At 43.4% G+C, this 27,626-nt stretch overlaps 1 protein-coding gene across 2 annotated transcripts in view; it reads right to left on the bottom strand.

The window, feature by feature from the left end:
- MYOCD (myocardin) overlaps positions 1-27,174 on the bottom strand; it is a 95,240-nt gene extending 68,066 nt beyond the window's left edge. The window contains exon 1 of one of the 2 annotated variants that reach the window (XM_032839964.1): positions 26,803-27,174. In XM_032839964.1, coding sequence (XP_032695855.1) covers positions 26,803-26,857 — 55 coding nt within the window. In that variant the 5' untranslated portion in view covers positions 26,858-27,174. The remainder of the gene's footprint in view (positions 1-26,802) is intronic. The other variant, XM_032839965.1, reaches the window with a different exon arrangement.
- Between the last annotated feature and the right edge of the window lie 452 nt (positions 27,175-27,626).

Below are 27,626 nucleotides of genomic sequence, written 5' to 3'. Positions count from 1 at the left end.
ACCCAGGTGATGGGCCCTGCTGAGTCCCTCATTAGCATGAGGCTCCTGAATGATCCCATGCTCTGACAGCATCACACAGAGTTGTTGCCATGGTTTTGGTGAGAAGTATTGCTTTTCTGAGGGTTGCAAAACACTTCATGTTCCAACCCCATGCTCGTTCATTCCTGACAGAGTGGAAAAAGTGTCTCCTTGGCTGAAATGTTCCTCTTGAGTCCAGCCCAAAGATGACATTTTTAGGAAAGTTTGAGAAGAATCCTGTGGCTGTTACTGAGTCACGATAGAGTGGAAATGGATCTTTTCTATTTAAAGAGTTTTGTGCTACTGTTTGAAAATGTCATATTGCTAGGGAACGGTGGAAATAGAAAACTTTCCATTTGCCATCAACAAAGAAAGATCGTTACTGAATGAAAAACAATGGAGTGGAGGAGTTTTCTTACCTGCCTGACTGAAGTAATAGGTTGCTGGGAGTTGAATTTAAGAACGTGAGTCTAAATTAGCTATGGTGTTCTAGAAAGGGATCATTCATCTGAAATCCAGCAGATACAATTCTAGACCCCATTCTGCTACGTCATAGTAACTACTTCAGACAGGTCCCAGAATCTCTCTGGATCTCAGTGTCAATTTAAATAAAAGAAGAGATTAGATTGATCCCAATGTCCCCCATTTCCTTGATATTAAGAGTCACCTGGAGACTAAAAAAAAAAAAAAAAAAAAAAAACCCTCCATCTACTTCTTTGGTCCCTTCCCTGAAGATTATAGTGCAGCAGGTCTGGGATATATTGGAAATATATTTTAACAAACCTTCCAGGTAGTTCTGAGGAAAAAGTAGGTTTCAGAAATAGAAACAAGCAAATACAACCTGCGAAAACACGAGACCATGTTTTTATACCACTTTGTACCTTGCTTTTTCACTATATGGTTACTTTTTGTGTGGGTGTATATGTATTTATCATTTATGCATGTATCATTTTTTAATGGCTACATAGTATTTCACCATGTTTCAATATCTAATTAATCCCATTTTATTGTACATTTCATGTTCATTTTCTCCAGAAATGATAGATTATTTTGGATTTCTACGAGGACTATTGGAAGGCTCCCATTTCACTACACCCATGTGAAAGAAAACTCCAGAGTGCAGTAAGCTTTGCTAAGAACAGGGCAGGGAGGACACTGAGGAAGGAGGCCTGTGCACATCTCCTGTCTCAATTTGTGGAACACAGGGGACTTTTGACTTTTGTCAGTTGCAACTTGTCAGTTGCACCTCTGCCACCTCCTAGAACACATCCTTCTACTTTGGACTGGAACAGAGATAATGTAGCATCTGGTCGCTGGACAGCCAATCATGTAGTAGACAGTTTAACTCTGTCAGCACCAATCATAATTTCTTCAAAACAAGTTATGTAACCTTGGGGTTTTTGCCTTTATAAGCCTACTCCCTGCTCATGATTTGGAGCACTTTTGAGTTTGGCTCCTTGCAATTCCTAAGACCCCCAAATAAACACTTTTGGTCGTTTTTATAGATGCTTCTTCTTGGTCAACACCCTTATTAACAATGGATGACATTATTAAAGAAGAAAAAAAGCTTTGCTAATGTGATAAGTAATAATGGTATCCCATTACACTTCTTAGTCAAACATGTTTTCATAAGTTTGTTGACTATTCCTATTTTTTCCTATGTGAATTGCCTGGTAACATTCTTTGCAAATGTTTCCATTTTTCTTCCTTATAGATTTGTGAGAGCTATTTATATTTGAAACACATTAAATATAGTCCTCTATGTTGTAAATTTCCCCTGGTTTTAGTTTGCCATCCAATCTTGTTTGTGATGATTTTGGCATTTAACATTTCTATAGCAATCCTTTTTAAAAACTTATGAATTCTATCTTTGATATATACTTAGATCTCCAATCCAGATTATATATTCACTTACATGTTCTTAAATTTTTCTGGTTTTGGTTTTGAATCTAACTTCACATCTAACTTTGCAATGCATCACATTTTAGTATATAGAATTAAGAAAGGCTCTAATTACTTTTTCAAATTGTTAACTATATAATAAGTATATAATTCTATATATAATTGATATATAAATGATTGATCTAATTCTATATCAAATGGATTTTCGATATCATGCTTGTCATATAATACAGACTTGCATAATCTTGAATCTACTCATTTTTACTCATTCTTTGCATTCTGACCTCAATATTTTTGTTTTGTTTGGTGGCAGACGGGGTTTATCTGACTTATTAAATATCCACTTTATAGGGTCTAGGAGTCTAATTTGGGATACTTTGAATCCCCCAGTTACACAAGCCTAGTTCAGATCCTTGAAACCAAGCCTTCAGAATACAAGGTTTTAAGGGACCAAAAAGTGGAAGTCACATAAATGTTTAACATGCACCAGGTAAGGGAAGTTTAATCCAATGAAATTGGAGTGTCAATCAATTCTGAATGCACTGAGGGTTTTCTGGACAAAGAGAAACAGGCAAAAGAAGAGGAAATAAGGTTGGAAGAAAGGTAGCAAGAGGAAGTAAAAAAAGAAATGATGGTAGGAAAACAGGTTCCTTTTTTTTTTTTTTTTTGACTGTGAGAGTATTTGTGTGTATAAATATCGGTTCCAATGAAGACTACTAATTCATGTGTATTTGATAGAAAATGAGAGTGGTGTTAAATCATGCCACACCAGGTTCTACCCCACAAGGGACATAAAAGGGCAAGTGTCTTGGCAGAAGCGCTGGATTTATAAAGCTATGCCTTTGGCCATTTCATGGGTTATGCATCTCCCTAGGCTCAATATAGAGGGGATTCTAAGGAAGGTGGGGAGGGGAGGATGGGAGAAAGAGGAAAGCAAAAACAAAAAACAAAAAACAAAGAAATGAAACCAATTTTCATATCAAAGATTTGCTGTAAGGATTTCAGAATGAATCTGTGCTCAACTGTTTAATTTAGAAGCAGGAAACTAGGGACCAGAATGATGAAGCTATATTTCCTCCTCTAATAAACAGGGTTACTACCCACCCAGGCTTCAGTTTGGGCAGTGTTGGTAAAACTGGTGAGTCCCACTGAAACCCAGAAATCTCTCCTACTTTCATTCAAGGTGGAAAACAGCTGCTTTCTCCTCCATTGGGTGGAGGACACTTTTCAGGGCTTCCAGCAACATTACGGTCCCCAAATAACACTAGGTATCTTAGTGTTTCTCAACTCTTTGGCAATTGTTACTTCTCATTTGTATTATCTTCCATCGAGAATACTTCCTGGGTCCAAGAAATTATTATCAGCTGAAGCTGGGACCTGTGAGTTAACCTTGGATTTGGTCCATCTCAAGAAATCATCACTGCTCCAATCATCATTGGATTTGGTCCATCCCAAGAAATCATCATGGCTAAGAACATCACCCTAACTTCTTACTTCTCCCATCCTGCCACGGATATGCTGCCTTGTTAAGACTGTCAAATTATTCATACTTGATGGAGTTTCTGTCCTACACACCTTCCCCTCAACTGTTTGTTCCTACTGAATCCTCCATTTTTTTCTTATGCCTTTTCTGCTTGGCCTTTGGTCTCCGTGCAGCGCACTTGCTACCCTCTCCATAAGTCTCTAAGCACGGCTGTACTTTGTAAAGGTACAACAGGAGGCATGGTCTAACAAGGTTCTTTTTCTGAATCCTAAATTAATTTATACTCAAACTTTATTAAAGTCATAAAATAACTTGCTTATTCTAGAGTTAGTAAGTCAACTGTCTTTAAGGAGGGGCAAAATAATTCTAAAATTACCCCCAAAATAGTACATGATAAATAAAACATGTGTACTCACTGTACCAACCCTAGATTCCTCACCCACAGAATCACTGTCCTCTCTTTCAATGGGCCACGATTTCTAGTCCCTCTAGAAATGGCTCTGTCTTGACCATGCAGAAAGGTGAAAAGAAGCCTTCCAATTTTGCTGAGTGAACTTAAGGACTCCTTCCAACACCACTTCAAACTAATAACACAAAGGAATCCACCTCTTTGGGTCTGAGTCTCCTAACCCAGGAAGGGAAGAGAATTAGGTGCTCTCAAACTTTAAAAAACAAAACAAAACAAAACAAAACAAAAAAAAAACAACAACAAAACACCAGAAACCATTTTTAAGCTGAAATCTTACATGGAAGGAAAAAGAAAATAGCACAGGGGCAAACGATAAAAGCAGAACCTCTCATGAAATGTCAGAGCTCCATGAAGCAGAGTTTGAAAAATCATTGGATTGGATCATCCTAAAATCCCTTCCAAATTAAATGTTATTTTTATGATTTCCATCTAAAAAAGTCTCCAACCTCCTAAGACATATTGCTTAAGAATAGATGGGAGTGATTCTATTCAGGAGGAAAGGAGTGAGGGGTGGATTATGGTGCCTCGTTGAACTGAGAGAACCCCATGCCCCAAACCATCTTGGTCCTTGGAACCTTCCCTGCAGGACGGTGAAGGCTTGAGAGCACAGGAAAGTTCCCGATTCCAGCCGAGGACCAAGCCCAGATCCCTTAGCAACAGCTGCAGAGGGAAGCCTCCTTTTACATCAGCAGATGGTGGTGGGCCTTCCCAGCTCTATGGCACCTTCTTATAATGGATTCCTGGCTACTATTAGAATCTTCTGGACACTGTCTAGCAACCAGCACCCCTTGGTAACTAAGGAGCAATCATTCCTTCAGACCCCATGATTGCTGCTTGTCTTATCACTGCATACTTTTTCTATTTTCTGCATAGATGATACTCCCTGTGTCTAAATGTAAATCCTTTAAATAATTTGTATATCAGAGGACAGATGCCAAAATCCAGAAATTCACAGAAAATCAAAGTGAGTTAGTTGTATTTTAAAAATAACCTGCTTCTGTAACCAACTTCTGCTTTGCATACAAAATACCTAGGGATAGTGATTAGAAGGTCACCCAACGTTCTGTCTGCTGCAATAAATCAGTGTGACATTCCAAGTCTCACAAGAGTTCAGGGGAGAAGGCCTTATTCCTCCAACTACGTAACTATGCGTCCTCGGTCAAGACACTTCACCTCCAAGTAGTTTCTTCCTTCATAAAGCAAGAAAGATGAGCTGATGATCACAGAGGCTCCTTGGGGTGCTCACATCTCATGACCTTTGGCTTCATTTTTGACCAGGGTCTTTGTATGTCTTCAAGCCCAGACCTCTGAGTTTTTTCCTAATCCCTAGAGTTTCCCCCCAAGAGCTCACAATATATTTCTTGTAATAGTTCTTAGCATTATGTTCAAAGTACAGGGCAGGGCTTGCAAGACCCCAAAGCAAGACACAGGTTCTAAGAAGTCAAAACTGCAGGGTCCACAAGTGAGCCTGTGGTTGGAAATGACAAATTTCATTCATGTGTCTATCGGCCAATTCCATCTCTCCGAAAATATTTAACAGTTCCTTGCTATTTGCTGGAGCATCTATAGACCCTCAAGATGAGACATGGTAACTTAAAGCATGAATCATCTAGTGGGGAAAGAGACGACACATGCACTTGAGTTAGATAAATAAAGCCTTAGGCCACAGGTGATTCAAGAATAAATATTCACAGAAGGCTACCAAGGGTAGAGCTGGACCTTTCCATTTGCAAGGGAGAATCATGTGGGGACGATGGTTGATACAGAGCATTCTTGGCCAAAGGAATTCCCAACACGCTTATGAACTTGAGTGGGATAAACATGGAGCATTCCCACGCTCAGTGGGGCTCTGTGCTTGGCCTAACACAGCGCTGTCACCACCTGACATTGCCCTCATTTTTGAGCAAAGGATGTCATGCTGCCATTTTGGATGGAGCCCCACAATTTATGTCATGTCCCCCAGTATACCAGCTAGCTCAAGGAAAAAGATCCTATCATGGACTGGCAAGAGATGAAACTGAAGAGGGGATGGAGAATTCAAGGACAGAGGTCCTTAAGTGCTGGGACGAAGTGTTTGGACGTTATTCTATAGAAGGAGGCAGTATGGGCTGCTTTGGGCAGCAGAGCAATATGGTAACATTGAGATTCCAGGATGACTAATTTTGTGCTAACACAGATGGGGGAGACAGGACTGGTTTGAAGACTCTTCATGACCAATGGGTAAGGAAAGGAAGTCCAACGATGTGTAGTAGGAATGGAGAAGAGAGGGAAGATTTGGGAAGCAAGTGAATTACAACTATTATTCTGTCTTGATAATAAATTAAGGAAAGATGGAGAGACAGAGACAGAGACAGAGAGAGAGAGAGAGGGAAAGGAAGGAATCAGAGTATTGGTGTTACTATGGCTATTGGTAGCCAAATTGTAGGGCTACCAGGAGACTTTGGGGTAACACTTTCATCTGAGAACTTGGCAGTCAGGTGGATGGACACCCTAACACATTTCGTTCATGCACTTCATTCATTCAATATTTATTGATCGCCTAACACGATGTCCAGGCACTGTTTTAGACACTAAAGATCCAGCCACAAATAAAGCTATAATGAACTCTGTTTATATGAATTTTTCGGTCTAGGGAAAAAGAACGAGGAAAAGGTTAAGCAAATAGTTAAAACTGTGGGCATGCTCTACATCGTTTGGGAAATAGAGGAGGCTTTTCTGCCTTTCTCCTGAGAAACCTAAACAAATCAATAAATGAAATTGTTAAGCTTACAACCCTGATTTTATTTCGGGGAGGGGGTCATTTCCTGAAGACTAGGCATGTCTCATGTCTCATGTGAGAAGGAAACACGCACATAAAGTTACCGCAGGAGGGAGAAATAAAAGAACAATCCAGAAGCCAATGATACCTCCCCTTTTATTTATTTTCTTCCAAATGGTTTTCCACTGGGTTCTTACAAAGAAATGCCTTTTTAAAATCTGCTAGAGAAGTGGATTTTCTGCAGCTAAGATGTTCCCAATGGGCCGTCTCTCTCCCTGATCACAGCTTTTGTTCCAAGGATGGGCATTGACCTAGCCACACTGTGCTTGTCCTGGGAACTTTGGAAATCGGATGGAGAGACAACAAACTCAGGAGCTTTTTTTAGGGGGATGTGTGGCCATTGTCAACTGTGTGAACTGGGAAAATGGTGCAGCTGGCTGATGGAGAGAGAATGCAGTGTGGACAGGAGCCACAGACCGTGGCCTGCAAGTGTTCCGGTCCCCAATTCCAGCTGATTTTCCTCCAAGTCTCAACCGCGTCTCTGTGGCTGAGTTCCGTGAGACACCCAGGTACCTTTCTAGTAAGTGCTTCTTTTTGCTAGAGCTTGTTCAAGATTTCTGTGATCCGATTCTAATTTTTTTTTTTCCAACAAAGAGGTTTCCTACTGATGAATGTTGAGGGAAAGCATCCGAGGTGGCAGATGTTATTGGTACAACAAAGGACAATTTTGAGATCTGTTTTCAAATCGTGTTTTATCAGCCTGAACTCCTCGGGGGGGTGGACTGAGAGCTCATCAGGGGGCCTAGAGATGCCCACCCCAGAGCGTGACCTTGGCGGGCCCAGAACCTGGCTGACACATGTCACCTCAAGCATCCTGGGTGGCAGTTTACATTGTGTTCCCTCTGTACAGCATCAGCCAAAGACCACAAGCCCTGGACACAGCAGAGCAGCCCGCTGAAGGCTCTTCCCTCAGGAAGAGCAGCAGCACACGCCTAGAACTTCACCCTTGACGTTAGCCAGCTGGACCTTTATGCACAACCCATGACTCCGGCACTTCTGTCTTTACAGACACTGGACATCATTTATCCTGTCGACAAAGGACGCCAGGAAGCTGTTGGCCATGGTTGGTCAAGCAAGAAGACTCCTGGAGGTTCTGGGTCCTGACTACCACAGGAAATTGGTACTGTGGCTGCATTAGAGATACAACTCTCTTTTTCTTGCCCAATGGGTGCCCCCCCACACACAAAAAAATCCTTTCTTCCACTTGGCGGTATCCCACTCTGGGCCAGATCTACCCTTCACATGAGGAGCCCGAGTCACTTACGGGGCTGTCACGTCCTTCCTTGGGGGTACACAGCTATCGGACTGCCTGGGGAAGAGGACACAGGGCTGCCCCTGATGTGTCTGGCCAGGAGAACGTGGCCAGACATGCCAGGTGGCCTATGCTATTCCTGCTCCGATCCTGGCCATGTTTCCCAAATAAGGCAGAGAGCCAAGACATATTTTTGTGTGTCCCGATGCCTGAGCACACTCTGCTCCCTGACTTCTGACTCCAGGTACCAATAATAACTACTCCCTGGCCAAGCCCGGCCCGGCGTGCTAATGCACAGCCAAGTGGCCACAGTGACCAAGAAGGTCAAAGGTCCAATGGGTCTACCCATTAACTGATGGAAGCATCCAGAGAAGAGGGGGTCAAAATGATGACTGGGTTACCAATGCAGCCCTTTGTGGTCTGGGGGTGGGGAGAGGTGAGCCTGGGGTGGGCTGGGGTACCAGACTGGCCTCAGTAGCCCTCAAAACGAGCAGGCATGTGGGCAAGAGCCTGCGACCAGGCATATACTATTCCTTCTTAATCCTAAAACAGCTTCTGACTCTGGTTCCTTTCAGGAGCCTGGGAGATGGGCATTCAGGACATTCAGAACAGGGCTTCGAGCCCTGGGCATTCAGAGGGTAAAAATCAGAACAGTCAAACACCAAAAGACCAAACTCAGCATCGCCTCATGGTTATTTCAATGATCAAGCCTCGTGGCTCGGTCCAAAGGCGTTTTAGAGAGATGTCTGTTCACACAAACACCGCGAAGCTATTCTTTCGCTAAGCACCACACTCAGTTTGTCCAAACACTTGAAGAAGACTAATTCATGCCTCAAAAGGAATTCTCTCTCACTTACAAAGCTGCCAGGTTTGGGAGCTGAAGGCTTTGCATGTTACAATAGCTCAAGACACCCCAGGGACGAGGAAGCCGGACCTCCAGTGGGGCTCACCATGTCACAAAGGGGGCAGAATCACAGTTTGTGGGCTCTCCTGGATGATGTTTGAGAGAGTCGGGTGGTGCAAGCCAGCTCTGGCCAGTTGGTGCCAGCAAGAAGCAGAGCAAGAACAGCGGAGCCCATATGGGCTCTGAAGCCAGGGGTACAAGTGTCCAAGTCCCACCTGTTCCATTTATGGGTCATGAAATCTTAAGAAATTTCCTGAAGGGTGCTTGCATTTCTTCCTCTGTGAGTCTGGGGGTAAGCAGGGGGCAACTACCTCCTGACGGGATTGTTGTTGTTGCAAGGATTAAATTAGCACCTGCTACACACTCAGAGTGGCACCCAGCCAACAGTGGGCACCGGATACTTCTGGGGTGCCCTATCAGGGCTGCAGCCAATCTCCTCAAACCCTGTCCCCCCGTGTCAGGAGGACAGGGGGGCTGCAGGGTCACGCTGTCCCCAGAGCCACCCCACAAATGTCCCTGCTGAGCAGCAGGAATTTTTCCCTCCATCACAAACAGGTCCCTGAGGCACAGAACAGAAACTCGGCAACTGACATAAACAATTTCAAACAATAATTTTAGAAGACAGATTGTTCCATTTGGGCATCCAGATCCCCCTTGGAGGCTTTCCCCACTTGTTTATGTATTCCATGGCGTGAAGCCACGAGTGAATTAAGCAGACAGCCTGCACGCTCCCGGGACGGCAGGAGCGGCATGTAGGAGAAACAACTTGCCATTTGACCTGCTTTCCTTGAAAGCTATTGCCGAGGGAGGTCCTTGAGAAAAGGGCCTCTGGTTTACGCCTCCTGATGTCCACCCACTCACAAGGAGAAGTCACCAGATCCGCGGCCTGGGGATCCAGGTTCGAGTCCTGCTCTGCCATTTTTCTAAGCGTGTAAATTGGAGGAGGTAATCAACCCTTCCCGGACCTTGGCTTCCCATCTCTACCAGGAAGGTATTATTCCTCCCACTTTCTGTACCCATAAGGAAGGTACCACGACACCCGATGTATAGCAAATCGCAATAGTCCGACTGAAACTCCTTCAGGAGGGGTAAATTACTACAGGGATATTAACAAGGTCCACAGAGCTGTCCAGGGACCCTCTGGAGAACTGGTAACAAAGGGGAAGTAGGGCCTGGAGCAAAGGGCATGTTTTAGAAGGGCAAAGAAAAGGAATTCTTCCCCAGATGAAGAGGAAAATTTTCATTCCACGTTGCTAGAGTCTCTGAATGTCTATTTCAGTTCTTTTGAGATTGCGAGTGATGCCAGTGACACACTAGTCTAGCACTTAGAGCACGCATGACTCTTCTGACTACAAAAGAAACGTGTGTGCATTAGAGAAAAACGGGAAATGTGCAAAAGTCCCAGGATGGAAGCAAAATCACTGGTAGTTCACGTGTTTAATGCCTGCCCTGATAACCTGCCGATATTTGCCTTTCCTTCTTCCAATTCACATATGTGCACATATATGCAGGAAACATCTATTCTACAATTTCTCAAGAATGAGACTGTAGGATAGTCGAATACTGAAGCCTCTTTCTTGCCTTCTAGACAGCTTCCTGCCTCATTTGGGATCCTTCAAAAGGACCATCTTTAACGTGCACTCTGTCCCATGGTGAGTGGATTTAAACGTTCTCCTTTGGTTGAACATTCCAGGTTTCTCTTTCAAATTTTCTGCAGTAGACAGAACACCCCAAAGACAGAATCTTTGACCTTTCATATGATATATGGAGTCTATAAATACTTATACAATAGACAGTACAAGACTATACCTTAAAATATCACACTATTTTTTATATATATATATATATATATATATATATATATATATATATATAAAGTGCTACATATTAAGGGTGATAAAGATAAGTATATACATGAAGACAAATGAGTATATACATATTATATATGTGTGTGTATATAAATGTACTGTATCTACATTTATTATTTTTCCAAACTTGAAAAAGATACTGGTATATTAATGAAAGATGTAAAGTATATATATATATACACACACATATATATACTTTACATCTTTCATTAATATACCAGTATCTTTCAAGTTTGGAAAAATAATAAATGTAGATACAGTATATTTTTTTTAATGTTCCAAAGTAATCTTAGCCCTGCTCTTAGACACAAGATTTTGACGCAACCAGACATAACATTTAGAACATTTTCTGTGTCTGGGACATTCCATGGTGTCAGGCTCTAATCTATGTGTTAAGACCAGAACCTTCTGCAGAGGCTGGCATTCCACTGAGTCAGAGGTTCCTCCGCAAACCCAAGGCCCCATCCTGTTCTCGACTCCCAGCCAATAGTGTGCTCCACTTGCTGAATTGTCCCCTCTCCTGATCCAAAGCCCTTCCAATCCGAAGCCAGCATAGGTGGCTGCTCTGTACAAGAAAGCTTCAGGCAGGGGGAACACTGGGTTGAGAGAGCCACTGCCTTCAACACCAGGCACTTGCCTCTCTTAACACCGCCCTGCCCCTGCCAGCACATTCCTCAGGGAGTTCGTGTGGTGAACTTGATTCTGGGGGCCCAGATGCAAAAGTTCTGGTTCTAAATCTACTGGGAGACCTTGGGAAAATTTCTTAAGGTCTTCACGTCTCCTCATCTGTACGAGCAGCTTTGCGACCTCCCAGAGTTGGTATGAAAATAAAGGCGTATGGACTGATATGATTTTTTGTGGGGGAGTTAATGCACTATAAAATAGTATATGTGTATATATATTATATGTATATGTAATGTGCTCTGGATAAAATAGTATATGGTATGTAAAGCAGACTGTTTTATATAGTCCACGAGCTCTGTGAGACTCAAATTTTGTTTCCTCTGGAGCGAGCTCTTCGTCTAGGTTTTATTTTTAGACAGAACAGTATTTTTGATTATAAGAGCATAGGATCTGGGTTCTCAGTAGTGCCTGAAAAACAGCCATGAGCCTTTGCTAATCCTTACAGCCAGTGGTAACCTTGCAGGGTCCCAGACAAAGCCTGGGGCTCTCTTCAAAAAAGCCTAAAGACTTAATCTGGACAATAACCACCCCTGTCCAGAGATGAAAATGACAAGAAAGCTTTCCATAGAAATTTTCTTGAAAGGGAGAAAATAAATGATAACACGTATCCAGAGCACTTTATAGACTATAATGTAAATGTTACAATGATAATAACTTTTCATTTCTCTTAAACACAACCCAAGGTAACAAAGAAATGAGAATAGTAGCACATCTTAAGAGAGAGCCACGATCATGATCCCCGGGTCTTGGGATCAAGCCCCATGTAGGCTCCCTGCTTGGCAATTTCCCTCTGCCCCTTCCCCTGCTTATGTTCCCTCTTTCACTTTCTGTCTCTGTCAAATAAATTTAAAAAAGAGAGAGCGAGCGAGCAAGCCACGGGAAGCTCCCAGTTGTTAATTTAGAAACAATGTGTTTTATAATAACATTTAAATGATTTAAAGGTATTGTACAGGGTGCCTGGGTGGCTCAGTGGGTTGGGCAGCTGCCTTCGGCTCGGGTCATGATCTCAGGGTCCTGGGATTCGAGTCCCGCATCGGGCTCTCTGCTTAGCGGGGAGCCTGCTTTCCCCACCCCCGCTTGCCTCTCTGCCTATTTGTGATCTTTCTCTGTCAAATAAATAAATAAAATCTTAAAAAAAATAAAGATATTGTACATTAACACACCATATCATAGTTACACTAACAATTAATATTGAATTGATATTCATCTGTGAATAAAAATGCTACAAATTATTGCTCACATGGGCACACCCCTGAACTATGTCAAACACTTTTTTTTTAAAGACTTTAATTATTCGACAGAGATCACAAGACAGAGATCACAAGCACCCCTGTGTCAAACACTTCTATGCTTTCTCACTAACGCCTCACAGAATCTCCATGGGGAAGGCTTCTTTGTTGCCACCTCTACCAAGAGAGAGGTGGAGGTTTGCCTACAACCAGGAGGGCAGAGTCAGGATTTGAACCCACAGCAGCCAGACTGTAAACATACATTTACAGTTTCCAACGCTGATTAACATGAGAGGCCACGGGTCTTCCGCCTTCACAGAGGAGTGAGGTTTTTAGGTTACAGTTTTTTGGGGGTGTTTTGTTTTAGATTTTATTTATTTATTTGAGAGAGAGAGAGAGAGAGCATGAGCAGGGGGTGAGGCAGGGGAGTGGGGGAAGGAGAGAAGTAGATTTCCCACTGATCAGGGAGAGCCCAACGTGAGTCTCCATCCCAGAACCCTGAGATCACGACCAGAGCTGGAGGCAGACATTCAACCAACTGAGCCACCCAGATACCCCTGGGTTATAGTCTGAATGTGAGCATGCTTTAGGATTGGAGGGAATTTATCAAGAACTTAAACCGACCAGGTGCTCAGCCACCTCCTGGTCTAATTCCTCAGATAAATTCTAATTGCCACTCCTCCTGTAAGGACCTATTTAATCAGAGGCTTCCATTAAGGTTAAACAACAACCTTGTTTAACCCTTAAACTGTCCCTGCTCCCCTTCCCCCAGGGGACTGACTTAAAAACAAGTCCCGGAAACCAGCAGAGCAGGTAACAAGGCCCAGATACAAGTGTGGGTCAGGCCAGGTGGAGACATCCGATCAGTTGGGGGTTGCATACTGTCTCCTTAGCTACCAAAGAGTATGGGCCCTGCCCTTTGGGAGCTTTTGGGGCGCTGATTCTAACCAAGGTGTGATAGGCGAGGTCAAATGTCTACTATAGGGTAAACTGTAATTCAATTGGTCACTTAGCATCACTGTGCAGTTTCCTGTGTGTGTTACAATCTCATTGGCCACCTGTATGTGGCCAGGCCCGACCGCACGGCCTTAGCCCTTAAAAGCTAGTCTGTGAAACAGAGAAGGGTCACCCTCTCTGTAAGAGGCGTGGCCCTGGCCGGTCAGTTTGAGTCTTCCTGATGCTTGGCACGAAATAAATCTTTGCTTGACCTTCGCTTTATATCAGTCTCGCTCTTTTAATCACGGACCCATTTTTGGGGCGGCATAACACTCCAGGACTTAAATAAACATATAATGGTCACTGCTAGTTGATTTATTACTGAAGTCATTCCTGATTATTATAGCAGACCTAGGAGACACTGAAAAATCAAAAGAAAGAACATGGGAATATAAGAAAGAATATAAGAAAAATTCAACATTACTCCCAATCTTACCACTTGGAGATAATCACCTGGGGGATGGGTCTTTCTCAGCTTTTTCCTATGCATATGCTTCAACACTTTGGGTATGTTTGTGATGTGTTTTGATTCCTAACTTGTGGAGCTTAAAATAATTCAACTTTCCAAAGTATTTTCTTTCAAAACTGTGATCAAGAAATGAGTTTGAGATTTGAAATTTATTGATGTTTCAGTGAGTATTGTGTTGGGGGTGGGCACAGTTAAATTCAAAACTGTCTTCTGAATGAGATGCAACATAGGGGGTTAAGGGGGTAAGAGAAGAGTCAATGAAACAAGATGGGATTGGGAGGGAGACAAACAAACCATAAGTGACTCTTAATCTCACAAAACAAACTGAGGGTTGATGGGGGGAGGGGGATTGGGAAGGGGGGGTGGGGTTATGGACATTGGGGAGGGTATGTGCTATGGTGAGTGCTGTGAAGTGTGTAAACCTGGCGATTCACAGACCTGTACCCCTGGGGATAAAAATATATTATATGTTTATAAAAAATAAAATAAAAAAAAACTGTCTTCTGATATTCTAGGTCATGTCAGAGGCTTAAAATACATAGTCAGTTTACTGTTAAGTGTTCACATCCTACAAATCCCAATGTGAATGTTTGTCTATTCGATTAGGTTGACAGAAATGTGTTTTCTTCTACCACTATGATGATGTCAATTTCCCTTTAGACGCTGGCATATTTAAAAATTTAAAAATTTCTCAGGGGCGCCTGGATGGCTCAGTTAATAAGCATCTGCTTTAGGCTCAGGTCATGATCTCAGGGTCCTGGGATCAAGCCCTGAGCCTGGGGCTCCCTGCTCAGTGAGGGCCTACTTCTCCCTAACCCTCTGCTCCCCGCCCCCCCCCACCACTCACTCTCTTTCCTGTTCTTTCAAATAAATAAAATATTTTAAAAACATAAAAAACTTAATTTCATGGATACTAATACATTCTTGTTTTAAAAGATTCAATTCACATACACATATATATACACACATATGATCTTCCCTCCTCCTACCCCTGGGTATCACTGTGAACAGTGTGACTTACAGTCTTACAGATTTTTGTCTGTGTACTTATACCTATTTTTAAAAATAAAAATGCAAATATGCTGCCTGATTGTTTCATAGTGTGTGTGTGTGTGTGTGTGTGTGTGTGTGTTTTAAACTAAGTGTATGTCTTGGAGATCTTTCCATGTCAGTTCATATAGAATTTTATCATCTCTTTTTTGCTTTGCACTGCATTTTACCATATTTCATGAGTGTAGCGTAATTAACCACATCCTCCACTGACAGAGGTTTATGCTATTTCCATCCTCTTTGACATTATAAACTGTGATGTCCTGAAAATCCCAGTACATACAAGCATTTCTTTCAATTAGATGGCTTAATGTCTCTCGGTTGATAGTGAGCTCATTTAAAATTCAATAGAAACTGGCAAACTCTATCCCTCGAGGCTTTCAGATGTGCTAACTAAGGGGATTAGGTGTCTGTTTTCTCCACGCTTGGAAAATACTTGATGTTATCAATATTTGGCATTTTTGCAGATCTGATGTTTGAAAAAAATGCTTTCAATCTACAAGTTCTTGAGTGTTAGTGAGTTGAATATATTTTATGTGCTTAGTGATGATTTTTCTCCTTTGAATTCTCCTGCTCTTTAGGTTGTGGACTTTTAATCTTATTGTTTATACAAGTCCTTTTAATAACTTTGAAAGTGTTTTCTTTCAATCTACTGTTTGATTTTTAAATTTTTTTTGCTGATTTTTTTCCCATGTAGCATTTTAAACTTTTTAAGTGGCCAAAAACATCAAATTTGTATTTCTCTTCTGACTTCAGTAATATGCTTCAGAAGGTGTGTCTTACTCCAAGATTATAAAACAATTTTGTTTTCTACTAATATTTTACAGATTTCCGTAGCTCTTTAATCCACATGGATTTTTTTAAAGACTCATAAAATAGCTGAATTCATTTACTTCCAAAAGGACATCAATTTTCCCAACACACTTTCATCACATCCGTTATTGCTAATTTGAACAGCCACCATTATTTGTTTAATAAATTGGAGATTAAATTCTAAATTAAATTAGTTTAGTTTAATAGAGATTAAATTCATACATATATACATAAAGGTGTGTATGTATGTGTACACACACACAATTCTGATCCACTGATAATGTGTTTTATTCCTAACATGAATTACTATATATATATGTGTGTGTGTGTATCTTTATGTGTATATATCTTCCCCCCCCCCAGCTTTATTGTGGTATAATGGACAAAACTGTAAGGTAAGTGCGTGCGTGAGATGATGGTTTGCTGTGCATACTCGTGGTGGAAGGACACCCACCACTGAGCTAATTAAGAGGGCTCTCCTCTCAGATACTTACCTTCATTTCTTTGGTGAGAACATTTATGTTCAGGGCTCTTAGCAAATTTCAATCATACACACAGTGTTATCAACGACAGTCACCATGTTATACATTAAATCCATAGACCTGATTCATCTTATTACTGAAGGTTACCAGCCTCCCAATTCCTCCCACCCTCCAGCCCCTGGCAACAACCATTCTACTCTCTGGTACTAGATATTTCTTTTATAGCTATGTTTAGGGCCTTGGGGCAAGCCTATTATTGTTGGTGTTGTTTTTTTTTTTTTTTTTTCTAGATTTATTTATTTATTTGACAAACAGAGATCACAAGTAGGTGTTGTGGGGGGGGGAGCAGGCTCCCCACTGAGCAGAGAGCCTGGTGTGGGGCTCGATTCCAGGAACCTGAGACCATGACCTGAGCTGAAAGCAGAGGCTTAACCTCCTGAGTCACCCAGGTGCCCCTGTTGGTGTTGGTTTTTAACAATTTCTTGAATTTTTGTTCTCAAATTGAGAGTTAAGTAGTCAGCTTTCATTTAAAGTCCTAACATTCTGGGAGGAGAGCATGCATAATTTATCGATTAACTTGTACTAGAAGCAAGTCTCTTGATAAACCATTATTTAGGAAATCAAGGACAAGAATGGTAATTGGGGAGTAGGAGGAGAGAGCTTTAAGGCTATAACAGTCAAGGGTCATCCTGACACAGTGGAACCGATGGGATCAGATGTGGTCTACATCAGGTATTGGGTTATGTTATGCTGACCAAGGTATTCTGAGCCTCAACTTCTTCATCTATAAAATGGGGATAATCACAGCTGTCCCATAGCATTCTGTAAGGATTAAATGAGATCATAACAGTGCTACAGATAATAGGTTCTCATTAACTCTTCCTCCTCTTTGCTTCTCCTTTGATGAGGCATCAGTCCTATCTGGTAACAGGTGGTCCCCAAAGACCAGATCACACAGAAGTTTCCAAAAGTATCCTTGGACTGTGGCTCCTTTTCCTTCCTATTTTAGACTGAAAAGGTGTGAAAAGCTTACTGAACACCAGTCACCGCTGAGTAAGTACCCAAGACGACTCTGAGCTGGTTCAATTACAGGGGCAAGCATTCACTGTCATATGGAAATTGAACTTGAGTTAGCTTGGTACATGGTTGGTGCTCCAGAAATATTAGCTACCAAAGTGAATCATAAAGATTCCCACACTTGGATATTTGAATGATGAGTATCCTATAAAATAATTAAAAAGGCTATGTGCGTTAAGATTTTCACAGTAATGTTACTTAAAATATAAAAATTATAACTGTCTTCATTTTCCAACCCAAGTGGGGAAGGTTTAACAAATTCCAATATACTCACTTGATGGGCTTTGAAAAAAATCTTCAAAACAAGAATATGTTACTACATAGCAGCTCAGAAAACAACTTATGGTATCATGCTCCCTGATTAAAAACACTGAGCATAAACTTATGTATATTCTCACCATAACTTTATAAAAATCTTTATGCATCTGGACAAGGACAGGAAGGAAACACAAAATAGTAAAAACTTTTAAAGTATCGAGGAGATTACTTTTCAATTAATGTTGAATAGCATTTTCTCATTCTGGCCTGTTTTGGAGCCTTTTCACCCCGTCTGGAGCTTGAGTACCAAAAAAGTTCCACACGGAAATTGACTTCAGGCAGAGAAACCAGCCCCACCAGTCCTCAGGAGAACAAAGTCAAATGACTTCCGGAAGGTAGAGTGTTTCCGGAAATAGGAAAGTCAGAAAGCTATGGGAGACATTCCAGTCACTTCTCCTGATCTGCGAAAGGAGGATATTCCCTGGGGCCACCTGACTTTGTTTCCTAAGAAAGCATGGATGACTTCACTTAGGGGCTGAGAAGGGGCTCAAGGGGCAGAGAAGAACGAGATGCGGATTGAGGGTAGAAGACTTACTTAGGTGATGGATCAAACCGGGGTGCCAGCAAGGGGTGCTAGGCAAGACATCTAAGTATCTGAGAGGTTGTGGGTCCGCTCTTCATTGCTACACCTACCAAGGGATGGCTAAGTATCCACGCACAAGCGAAGCAGTTATATACCCTTTACAATGTTACAGTAGCGTTAAGTCAGTATTGCTGCTTCTAGCCTGCTACTGCTTCTTTAATCTAAGGTGGCTGGATACAACAAACCTCCACTAGAGTGATCAAAATGATAAGAGAACTACGTACTCCAGTAGCGTCTATGGGGAGATGGAAAAATGTATCTTCCGTCAACCAACAGGAGAAAAGGAAGAAATTAGTCTTCCTTCGGTGGCTCCTGAGGTCACTCTGCTGTGCCTAGATACATACATACATACATACATACATACATACATGGGTAAAATCAGGAACAACCTTATTTGTTCTAAATTTCTGGGAATAAATGACATTTGCACAGCATTTGGAGATGCTCATATTTTACCTGGGAATAAGATCTGAAACTGGTTAAGTGAAGTTTGACTTACTAGTTCTCCTGGAGGACATCAGCATAGAAGTTAGTGCAGATTACTCATTAAAAACCACCAAAAGCTACCTGCTTAGAAAGTTGAAATTCTAAGCACAGAAAGAGGAAGGCTGTAATACAATTACTTGGCTATGAGTTTTGTGTTTTTTTTTTTTTAAATCCTATTTATGTCCATCAAAAGATTTTAACTCTTCCATATTTGTCTCTTATCCAATTCACGTCACCAGGTCACATTATCCCTTCCTGTACGGGGACAGGGACTTATTTCTGTACAAGAAACTATCAATAATTTTGCAAAGGTCTTTCCCTCACAGATGGCATGAATCATTTTATCAGTATGGAAACAAAGGCCCAGGGAGCAGGGTTGATTCCCAGCCCAAGGTCACGGAATCAGAGGGAATGTGATGGGCATCCCCACCCTCCTACCCCCTGCCATGGCCTTGCTCATGGGAGAGCATGAGTGGGCCTGAGAAGGCAGACACCTGTGAAGTGCACCTGCTGGTTCCTCCTTCCAGATCTGGGCAGAGATGCAAGCTAGCTGGTCGCCATCTGCTAGATGGCCAGTGAGTTCTTGATAATAACAGGGAAATAGAGGCGACGAAAGATCACCTTATGCTCTAGCATCTTCTACTCATGTTTGGCTTCCCTGAAGTATACAAAAGTTGGGCCCTGGGGCTGAACACTTCTAGGTTAGCCATGTGCTGGTTTCTCTCCAGTGTAATTTAATGAGATTAGAATCCATCCAATCTGGTTCAATCCAACTTGACTAAGTCTTCCTGACATGCCCGCCACACACTATAGCAGAGAAAAGATGAATGCTACTCTTTCTGGTCTTGAAAAACTTAATTTTTTTTAAAGGACCCTGGGCACACTAAATTGGACTAATTACAATGCTTGATTCATGTTATATTGCCACATAGGATCACTAAGCCCTGAATGAACACTGCTTAATTAACTTGCTTAATAATAAACATACAGGCACCCACTGCCTAACGAAGAACTCCACCAACTGATTCCTTAGTTAGGGCTATACCCTACCTTCTCACCCAGCTTCCCTTGTTAATTAATTAATTAATTATTCCCCACAGGAACTACTTTTCTGAATTTTGTATTTATCTCTCTCCTTCCCTTGCTGTTCTAGTTTTAATACACAACACCTATGCCTAAAAATATATAAAAACATGGATTGCTGGGGTGCTTGGATGGCTAAGTTGGTTAGGCATCTGCCTTCAGCTCAGGTCATGATCCAGGGGTCCTAGGATCAAGCCCAATGTCGGGCTCCTTGCTCAGCAGGGAGTCTGCTTCTCTCCCTCCCTCTGCCCTTCACCCCTCACTCATGCTCTCTCTTGTTCTCAAATAAAATTGTTTACTTTTATTGCTTTTGAATAGTCTTCGGGGGAAGAATAAAATGTATCTGTAACACACACCAAATGGTGCCCTCTTTATGCTGATCATGGTTCTACATGCTGGGGAAGAAAGCAGCAAAACAAACTAATGAACAAAAATTCTGGCCTCTATGGTGGACAAATAAACAAATAACCAAGTCAAATGTTTAATACACCCGATTAATGATAAGAGCTATAGACAAAAAGAAGACACGTGGGAGGTCGGGGCTCTTGCCCCAGTAATGAAGATGGTGAAGGATGGATGTCCAGTACGAGAGTACAGCTCACACAGCTGGGACAGGAGGGAACAGCAATGGTCTCAAGCAGGTGGCCTGAGCCAGACCCCGAGTGCTCCTTTGGCTTTTAAAGAAGACTTTAAATTCCCATTTAGGAATGAAAACGCACTCATCTTTTAAGGTCCTGCCAGTTGTGTTCTCATGCGGATTTCTGAAGGCACAGTTTCCCGGAACCATGCACAGAGAAATGGAAGGTCGGCTCTAAGAGTCCATGTTAGGATGGGGAAGGTTTCTGTCCTGCTTCCCAACTGTATACCCAGCCCCCACCTTCTCATAACATCCCCTGCAAGGGAAACATGGAAGACACAGCTGTCAAATGAATGAATGAATGAATGATATGTAACTCACAGAGAACATTTTCCAGGTCACCTGTGAGCTTCTTTAGGACAGTGTTACAATCCTACAAAGATTATCCCTGGGGCAGTGAAGCCTGATACCAATTAATAACAAAGATCCAAGGAGAGAAAGGGTGAGTGGGCATCTAAGCAAGCAGCTAGGAAGGAAAACTATCAGAATGCTAACCTCGGTGGCGGGGGTGGGGGGGGGGGGTAGTGCAGGGCAGACAGGGGATGGACCTGCCAGGAACCTACCTATAGAAATTCACCCTATTAAAGAATTCACTGTTTCCAGCTGTGAGCTTCTCTGTTCAGGGCAGAATTTTCCACATTGTGTTTATCCAGCTAATCCTGCCCCATGGGATGCTGTGTAAATAAATAAATAAGCGTGTGAAACACGTTTGGGAATCACTACTTTTTAAAAGTTCACAATATAGGGCACCTGGGTGGCTCAGTGGGTTAAATGTCTGCCTTTGCAGATCAGGTCATGATCCCAGCGTCTTGGCACTGAGTCCCTCATTGGGCTCTCTGGTTGGCGCGTAGTCTGCTTCTCCCTCTGCCCCTCCCTCTGCTCATGCTCTCTCTCTTTCTCTCTCAAAAATGAATAAATAGAAAAATCTTTTTTTTTTTTAAAGTTCATACTATACATCAGAACTAGTAAGGTCCTCCAGAAATCCTGCAGTTAAAGATACATCATACTCTGTCTCCCTCTTGTTACAAATGTCATATCCCACAAATGTTAAGGCCCCAGGGAATCAGTCTTCCATGGACCACTGGGGGGAAAACAGTGGGACTGTGGCCATGTAATCCATATTAAGGGAAAACTGCAGAACAAAGTCTGCAGGACAGAGGGATGGTGGAGGTAAGGAAGGTGGGAATGCTATATTAGAGGGTGGGATCATAAGTGGAATAAAGTGCCCCTCCCCCAAGATGTCCACATCCAAATCACTGGGACCTATGAATATGTCACTTCACATGGTCTTAGGGATTGCATCTTGCCGCTCCCTCTCCAAATTCATATGTGGAAGCCCTAAACCCCAGTGGCATGTATTTCCTTTGGGAAATATTAGGTGTAGAGGAGATCAGGAGGGTGAGCCCTGCCAATGGGACTAGTGCCCTTGGGAACAAGAGAACTAGAGAGCTCACCCTTCCCCACCCCTAACTCGCTTCTTTCTTTCTCTTTCCATCTACAGCCATGATATCCCCCATGTGCTATGTCTAATTATTCCACCCAAAGTTGTGGATGGAATTCAGCTGACCTTAAAGCAGGGAGATTATCCTGAAAGAGCCCAGTGAAATCACGAAATTCTTATATGTGCAAATGAGAGAGAGACTTGAAATTGCTACACTGTTGGCTTTGGCAGAAGGCAGAAGTGACCATGAACCAAGGGACCCAGGCTCCTCTAGGATCTAAAAGTCAAGAAAACAGATTCTTTGGAGTCTTCAAAAGGAGCACAGCTGTGCTAACACCTGGATTTTAGCCCAGTGAGACTCTTCTCAGACTTCTGACCTCCCTAACTAGAAGATAATACATTTGCGCTGTTTCAAGCCACTAACCTTGTGGTAATTTGCTACAGGAGGCAGATACCACTGTTGCTGAGAAAGGAATTAGTGTCAAAGAAAGAATTAGTTCAGCTAGGAACGGTTTGTAACGGACGCCCAGAGTGAAAATCAGCCCTATGCTTCCTTCTATTCTGCTTGCATCCAGGAGAAATTCCTGAAAGATCTTGATAGAACAAGTTTCCCCAAATTTTAAAAATAACCTCCTGGTCTTTTTCAATAGCAAGATGGAACTGAGCAGTTAAGATATTTGCACTTAAGAAGGCTTCACAGGAAAAAGTGGTCTTCCACGAAATACTGAAGCAATGCATGCGCACATGAACAATTATCTTAGATTATCGTGTTAATTACGAAGACGACAGGTGTGACTCATTGATTCCTTCAAGAAATATGTATTGAGCACCTACTGTATGTCCAGATCCCTGAGAACACAACAGTCCCAAAACATCACGATAATGGTTTTATGAAGTTTGTCGTTTTCAAATATTACAAAAATACTCAAGGCCATTCCCTTGGGGGGAAAAAAAAAATCAAATCTTAGGGCTGGAAGCAATGCAGATTCAACTAGTCACTGCCTCTGCCACTGCCTCTCCAGTGCCTGCTTTGCATGTGCTTTGGGTTCTTTTGGCCGGGATACCAAGTCTGGGAGTCCTTGCACTTGAGCACCAATCAGCCTGTCTGCTGAGCCCCCTCGCCGCCCCCCCCTCACCCCCAGGGCAGAAAGCCCAGAGAGAAGCTCCCATGTTCTTTCTCTGGCTTCCACCCCAGGTGACCCAGCACTCATGTTCCTGGCACCCCCTCCTCATTCCGAGTCTCCTCTTTCATGCCTAAAATGTGAGTTTTGCATTTTGAGGCATCGTTGGGCACCCAAAATCTCGAGAGCTTGATGGCGTATTGGAGGGGCCAGCACAGAGAGTTGGTCAAAGGTTGCTCAATTTGAAGGTAGGGTTGCCAGAGAAAATACAGAATGGCTAGTTCAATTTGGATTTTCAGATAACAGTATGTCCCTAATTTGGCAATATGCTAAAAAATTATTCATTGTTTATCTGAAATTCAAATTCAACGGGGCATCCTGTGTTTTTACTTATTAAATCTGACAGCCCTAAATTTGTGGGGAAAGGAGGCAAGATCATGGGGGATACCAGTTTGCCTTTGCGTGGACTGTTTGAGTCAGAAGAGGAGACAAAAACCCAAAGAAATATAGCCGTTCTCTTGAAGGGAATCCATGAATGGATCTCTCTCTCCTCTTTTGATTCTTCGTGCATTGTGTGTGTTTGTATGTGTGTGTGTATGTGTACCCACAGGTCGGAGTCCGAGGTGTGTTGACACAAGGATTATGGTATTGATGGTAACGGGTGACAGAGATACTGATCACAGATATTAACAAAACAAGTGAGAATTTTTTAGGTAAAAAAGTGATCAGTCCAAAAGTAATACTACTTACTGCATTTATAGAAACTACCATTTATGTCCAACAGCTACACAGGCCCATCACAAATTTGTTTGCTCCCAGTCTTTGTGCGTCTTCATAAAACCATAAAATGTTATGAAAGGGTCTGCGGGATCACCTAATCCCAATCTGACATTTAAAAGTTAAGTAACCGAGACTCGGAGAGAGGAAGTGACCAACCAGGGATCGTGCCCTGTCATAACAATATTTTTTGAGGGCTTACCACGTACCAGGCATTTTTAAAATGCTCTGCTTTTATCATCACATTTAATCCTTGCAACCACCATATAACCACCATTATTCAGATAAAGCAAATTGCGGCAGAGAAAATTATGACATTTATCTAGGGTCAAGGTTATACAGCTGGAAAATAGAGACGCCTGCAAAACACCCAGCTAGTTTGGCTCCAGATTCGCACACTCAGCCATGAAACCCCACAGCCTCTCAAGTAAGAGGAGTTTATATCATTAAATATGTTAAAACATGCAAAATATCCCAGTTTACTGCTCCAGTAGCAGGATTTTGTCCTTAATAAAGAGGACACGTGAGCATAGTTTACAGAAAGCTGGTTGGCATCTGCTCACTTATAAACGAGCCCACAAACATGGGACGTTTTGCTGTGATCAGAGTTGCAATTATTTTTTGAAATAATTTTAATTAGACACATCACGCCAAGGTCTACCAGCAAACCCAACACCGGCAGTGGGACAGAGTTTTACGAATTTACATTAGGAGTAGCTCCTGAAAGCAAAGAAGGAAAAAGCAAACCGAGCAGAAATGAAAACAGAGAAGAGGCTTTCCCAGTCATTGTTAAACACAGAATAAACAATGTTCTCTTAGGAAGAGGCAGGCCCTCTTTGCTATCAGGCTGCCTACCCAAGGTCTGAGCTGGTACAGCCAGCCAGACTTGATGTAATTATATCCAGGAAGAATCATCGAGGTCTACAACATGACATTTACTTGATTTCACATGCTGCTTGTTTTTTTGTGTGTGTGCCTTTCAGGAGATTATCAGACCCTGTATCTCCAGTCACCAAAGTGCTTTGTCCATTTCCAGACCCCAGTTGGGCTGTTTATCAAAGCTGGAGAATTAAGCATGCCCATATCTGTTGATATCATGTCTTCCCGAAGCTACCCTTTCCTGTGATGCAAAAGTCTGTCCAAGCTTAGCAGAGAAGAAAAGAAAAAAGGAAAAAAAAAAAAAAGAGAGAGAGAGAGAGAAAAGAAAAAAAGAAAGAAAAAGAAAAAGAAAGAGTAGGCAACTGGAATTCTCAGAAGCTCCAGGCTCTACCTGGGAGACACCAGGACTCCACTAACTCGCTAAATCAGGAATTAGGAATTCCCTCTCCTCCACTTTCCCCAAGGAAGGATTCCTTGATGAGTTCCCTAAGACTGTTGTGCAGTGCTCCTACCAAGTACTTCAACTCCTTTTAGAGACAAACCACCCCCTCCCCTGCCCCTTCCATGGGCAGAGCCAGGGTGCATCCCAAATGAGCTTAGCTTCTTGCAAAAACCAATCTGCATCTTCTCTTCTTCAGAAAGGTGGCAGTGTTGCCCTGCCTTTTTGACCACATTACACAGCAAAAGCAAGGTCTCTAGCGGCTTAACAGACCAACCAGCGCACCTCACCAGGGAAAGGAGAGGAAGGACATCATCCGCTATGGAACCCAACGCCTGGCAGGTTCACCCCGGAGCCTCAGGGCACCGAGGCTCGCCGCCGCGGAAACTCTTGAACGGTCATCTCCCTTCAGCAGTACAGAGCCTTAGAAAACCCCCAACAGACCCCACAGATTATCTAAAAGCCAGAAGCGTCTAAGGAACTCCAGATGACCCTTACTTTCCAACACCCATTTTTGAAACACGAATCCCAAGTGAAAACACTGAGTGGTCCCATTGAGCAAAGCTGCGGAGAATCATCATAAATGAGGCCGGCATCCTACCATCGACCACCTGTTACCAGGAACGTTCACAAAGGAGTTCTCAAAGTAATCCCCTTCTAAGTAGGAATTCTGCCATTTATTGAGTGGTTTGTCGCCGCTTTTATAAAACCAATATTATACACAGCGCTATTGAGAAAGAACTTCAGGGGGCGAGCCTCTCCCTGTCTAAACGTGGGGACCCACATGTTGGTACCTTCCATGGGCGCCTAGACCAACCCTTCATGGCGAGCGTCCGGACTTCCCGGCTCTCCCTTCCACTCACCTTCACTCCGCGTCCTCTCTGAGAAGTTTCTGTATGCGCCACTAACACAGAAATTTTGGGGGGGAAATTCTCCATTTATAAATATCAGATGGTTTGGGAAAAAATATTTGTGGCACTGGACTTTTTTTTTTTTTTCTACAGTGATGTCATCCTAAATACTTGGTGTGCTCCAAATTTGCTATTTTTACTTCCCCCAAGTGACTTTTTTGGGAAATACATTTGTTTGGATTAGCTACATTTTAAGTGACCCTGTATCTATTAATACACAGCGTCAGGTTCATCTTCTCAGCAGTTACAACTGATATTATGTAGCTCTCCAACTTGAAATCCCTTATTTGTTCATTTTCAAAGTCCTTCCTTTCCGATGGACCCCTCCAAAATTTCTATTCACAGATACAGGAAAAAAAAATGAAATAAAAACAAATAAAAATCACATCCAACAATTCAAAGCACTGAAAACGGAAGACATTTGAGTTTCCCGCCCCCCCCCCACACCCTCCCCAAACCCCAAAGTCAAATAAAAGTCTTCACTTTCAAAAATGTGCTTTGGCGGGGGACAAAGTGGAAGGAGCCACGGCCGGCTTTGGATCACTGGTTGGGAAGCCGTTGTGAGCTGCAGAAGAGGAAAGTTAACAAGAAATGCTAAGCGACTTAGCCCTACCTGATCTGAATTTGCTCCTAATCAGCAAAGAATGCTCAGACCCCAGGAGTGTCATGTTGAGCCTCAACGAGCCGCTGGTCCCTTGGCCAGACGCCCCCTGTTTTCCACCAGGAACGGGCTCCCGGGAGCCCAGCGGAGCGCAGCTAACAACCCAGAACGCATCCAACTCTCCGGGAGCGCCCCTGGGTAGGAGGACCGCGGCGGCCTGCGGCCGAGACCGGTGTCCCCAGGCAACTGGCGGGTCCCCCCTCGCTGCGCGGGGCTAACTGACTCCTAGCCGGCGGGACCCTCCTCCTGCGCGGAGTCCGGCCGGCCGCGGCGGCATCCCAGGCGTGCCCGGCTGATGTCATAGGCTGCCGGCGACCGCGGAGTATCGCCACCACGCCTTTATGAAGGGCTCAAGTTTGCCACCCGATACTTTTTTACTCCTGACAGCAGCTCAGCCAATCAGGCGCGGCGAGCCCGGCCCGGGGCCGCCGGCCGCCCCGGGGGAGCGGCGGGAGCCGGGTCCCGGACGGCGGCGGGTGGGCGGTGCGCGGGGCGCAGGGGCTGCGCGGGGGTGGGTGCGAGCCTCCCGCAGCGCAGGAAGCGCGCGCGCGCGCACGCGGAGAACCCAGCGGGGCTCCGGACCCAGCGCGCTCCCACCTTCTCTCCGCGTTCCCGGGCCTCGGGGGCGCAGGCAGAGCCGAGCGGCCGCGGGGAAAAGGAAAAGCTTTTCATTTTCCCGGGATGGATGCGCGGATCCGGCCCGGGGACGCAAAGCCCTCCGTCTCGGGGAAGACACAGCAGTGGAACGGACGTGGGGGCAGGAGGGTGGGACTCAA

Source organism: Lontra canadensis, unplaced genomic scaffold (genome assembly GCF_010015895.1).
Source record: "Lontra canadensis isolate GAN:19392208 unplaced genomic scaffold, GSC_riverotter_1.0 scaffold110, whole genome shotgun sequence".
NCBI classification, from domain to species: Eukaryota; Metazoa; Chordata; class Mammalia; order Carnivora; family Mustelidae; genus Lontra; species Lontra canadensis.
The sequence above is the reverse complement of the archived record's forward strand: the minus strand, read 5'-3'. Positions and strand labels throughout refer to the sequence as shown.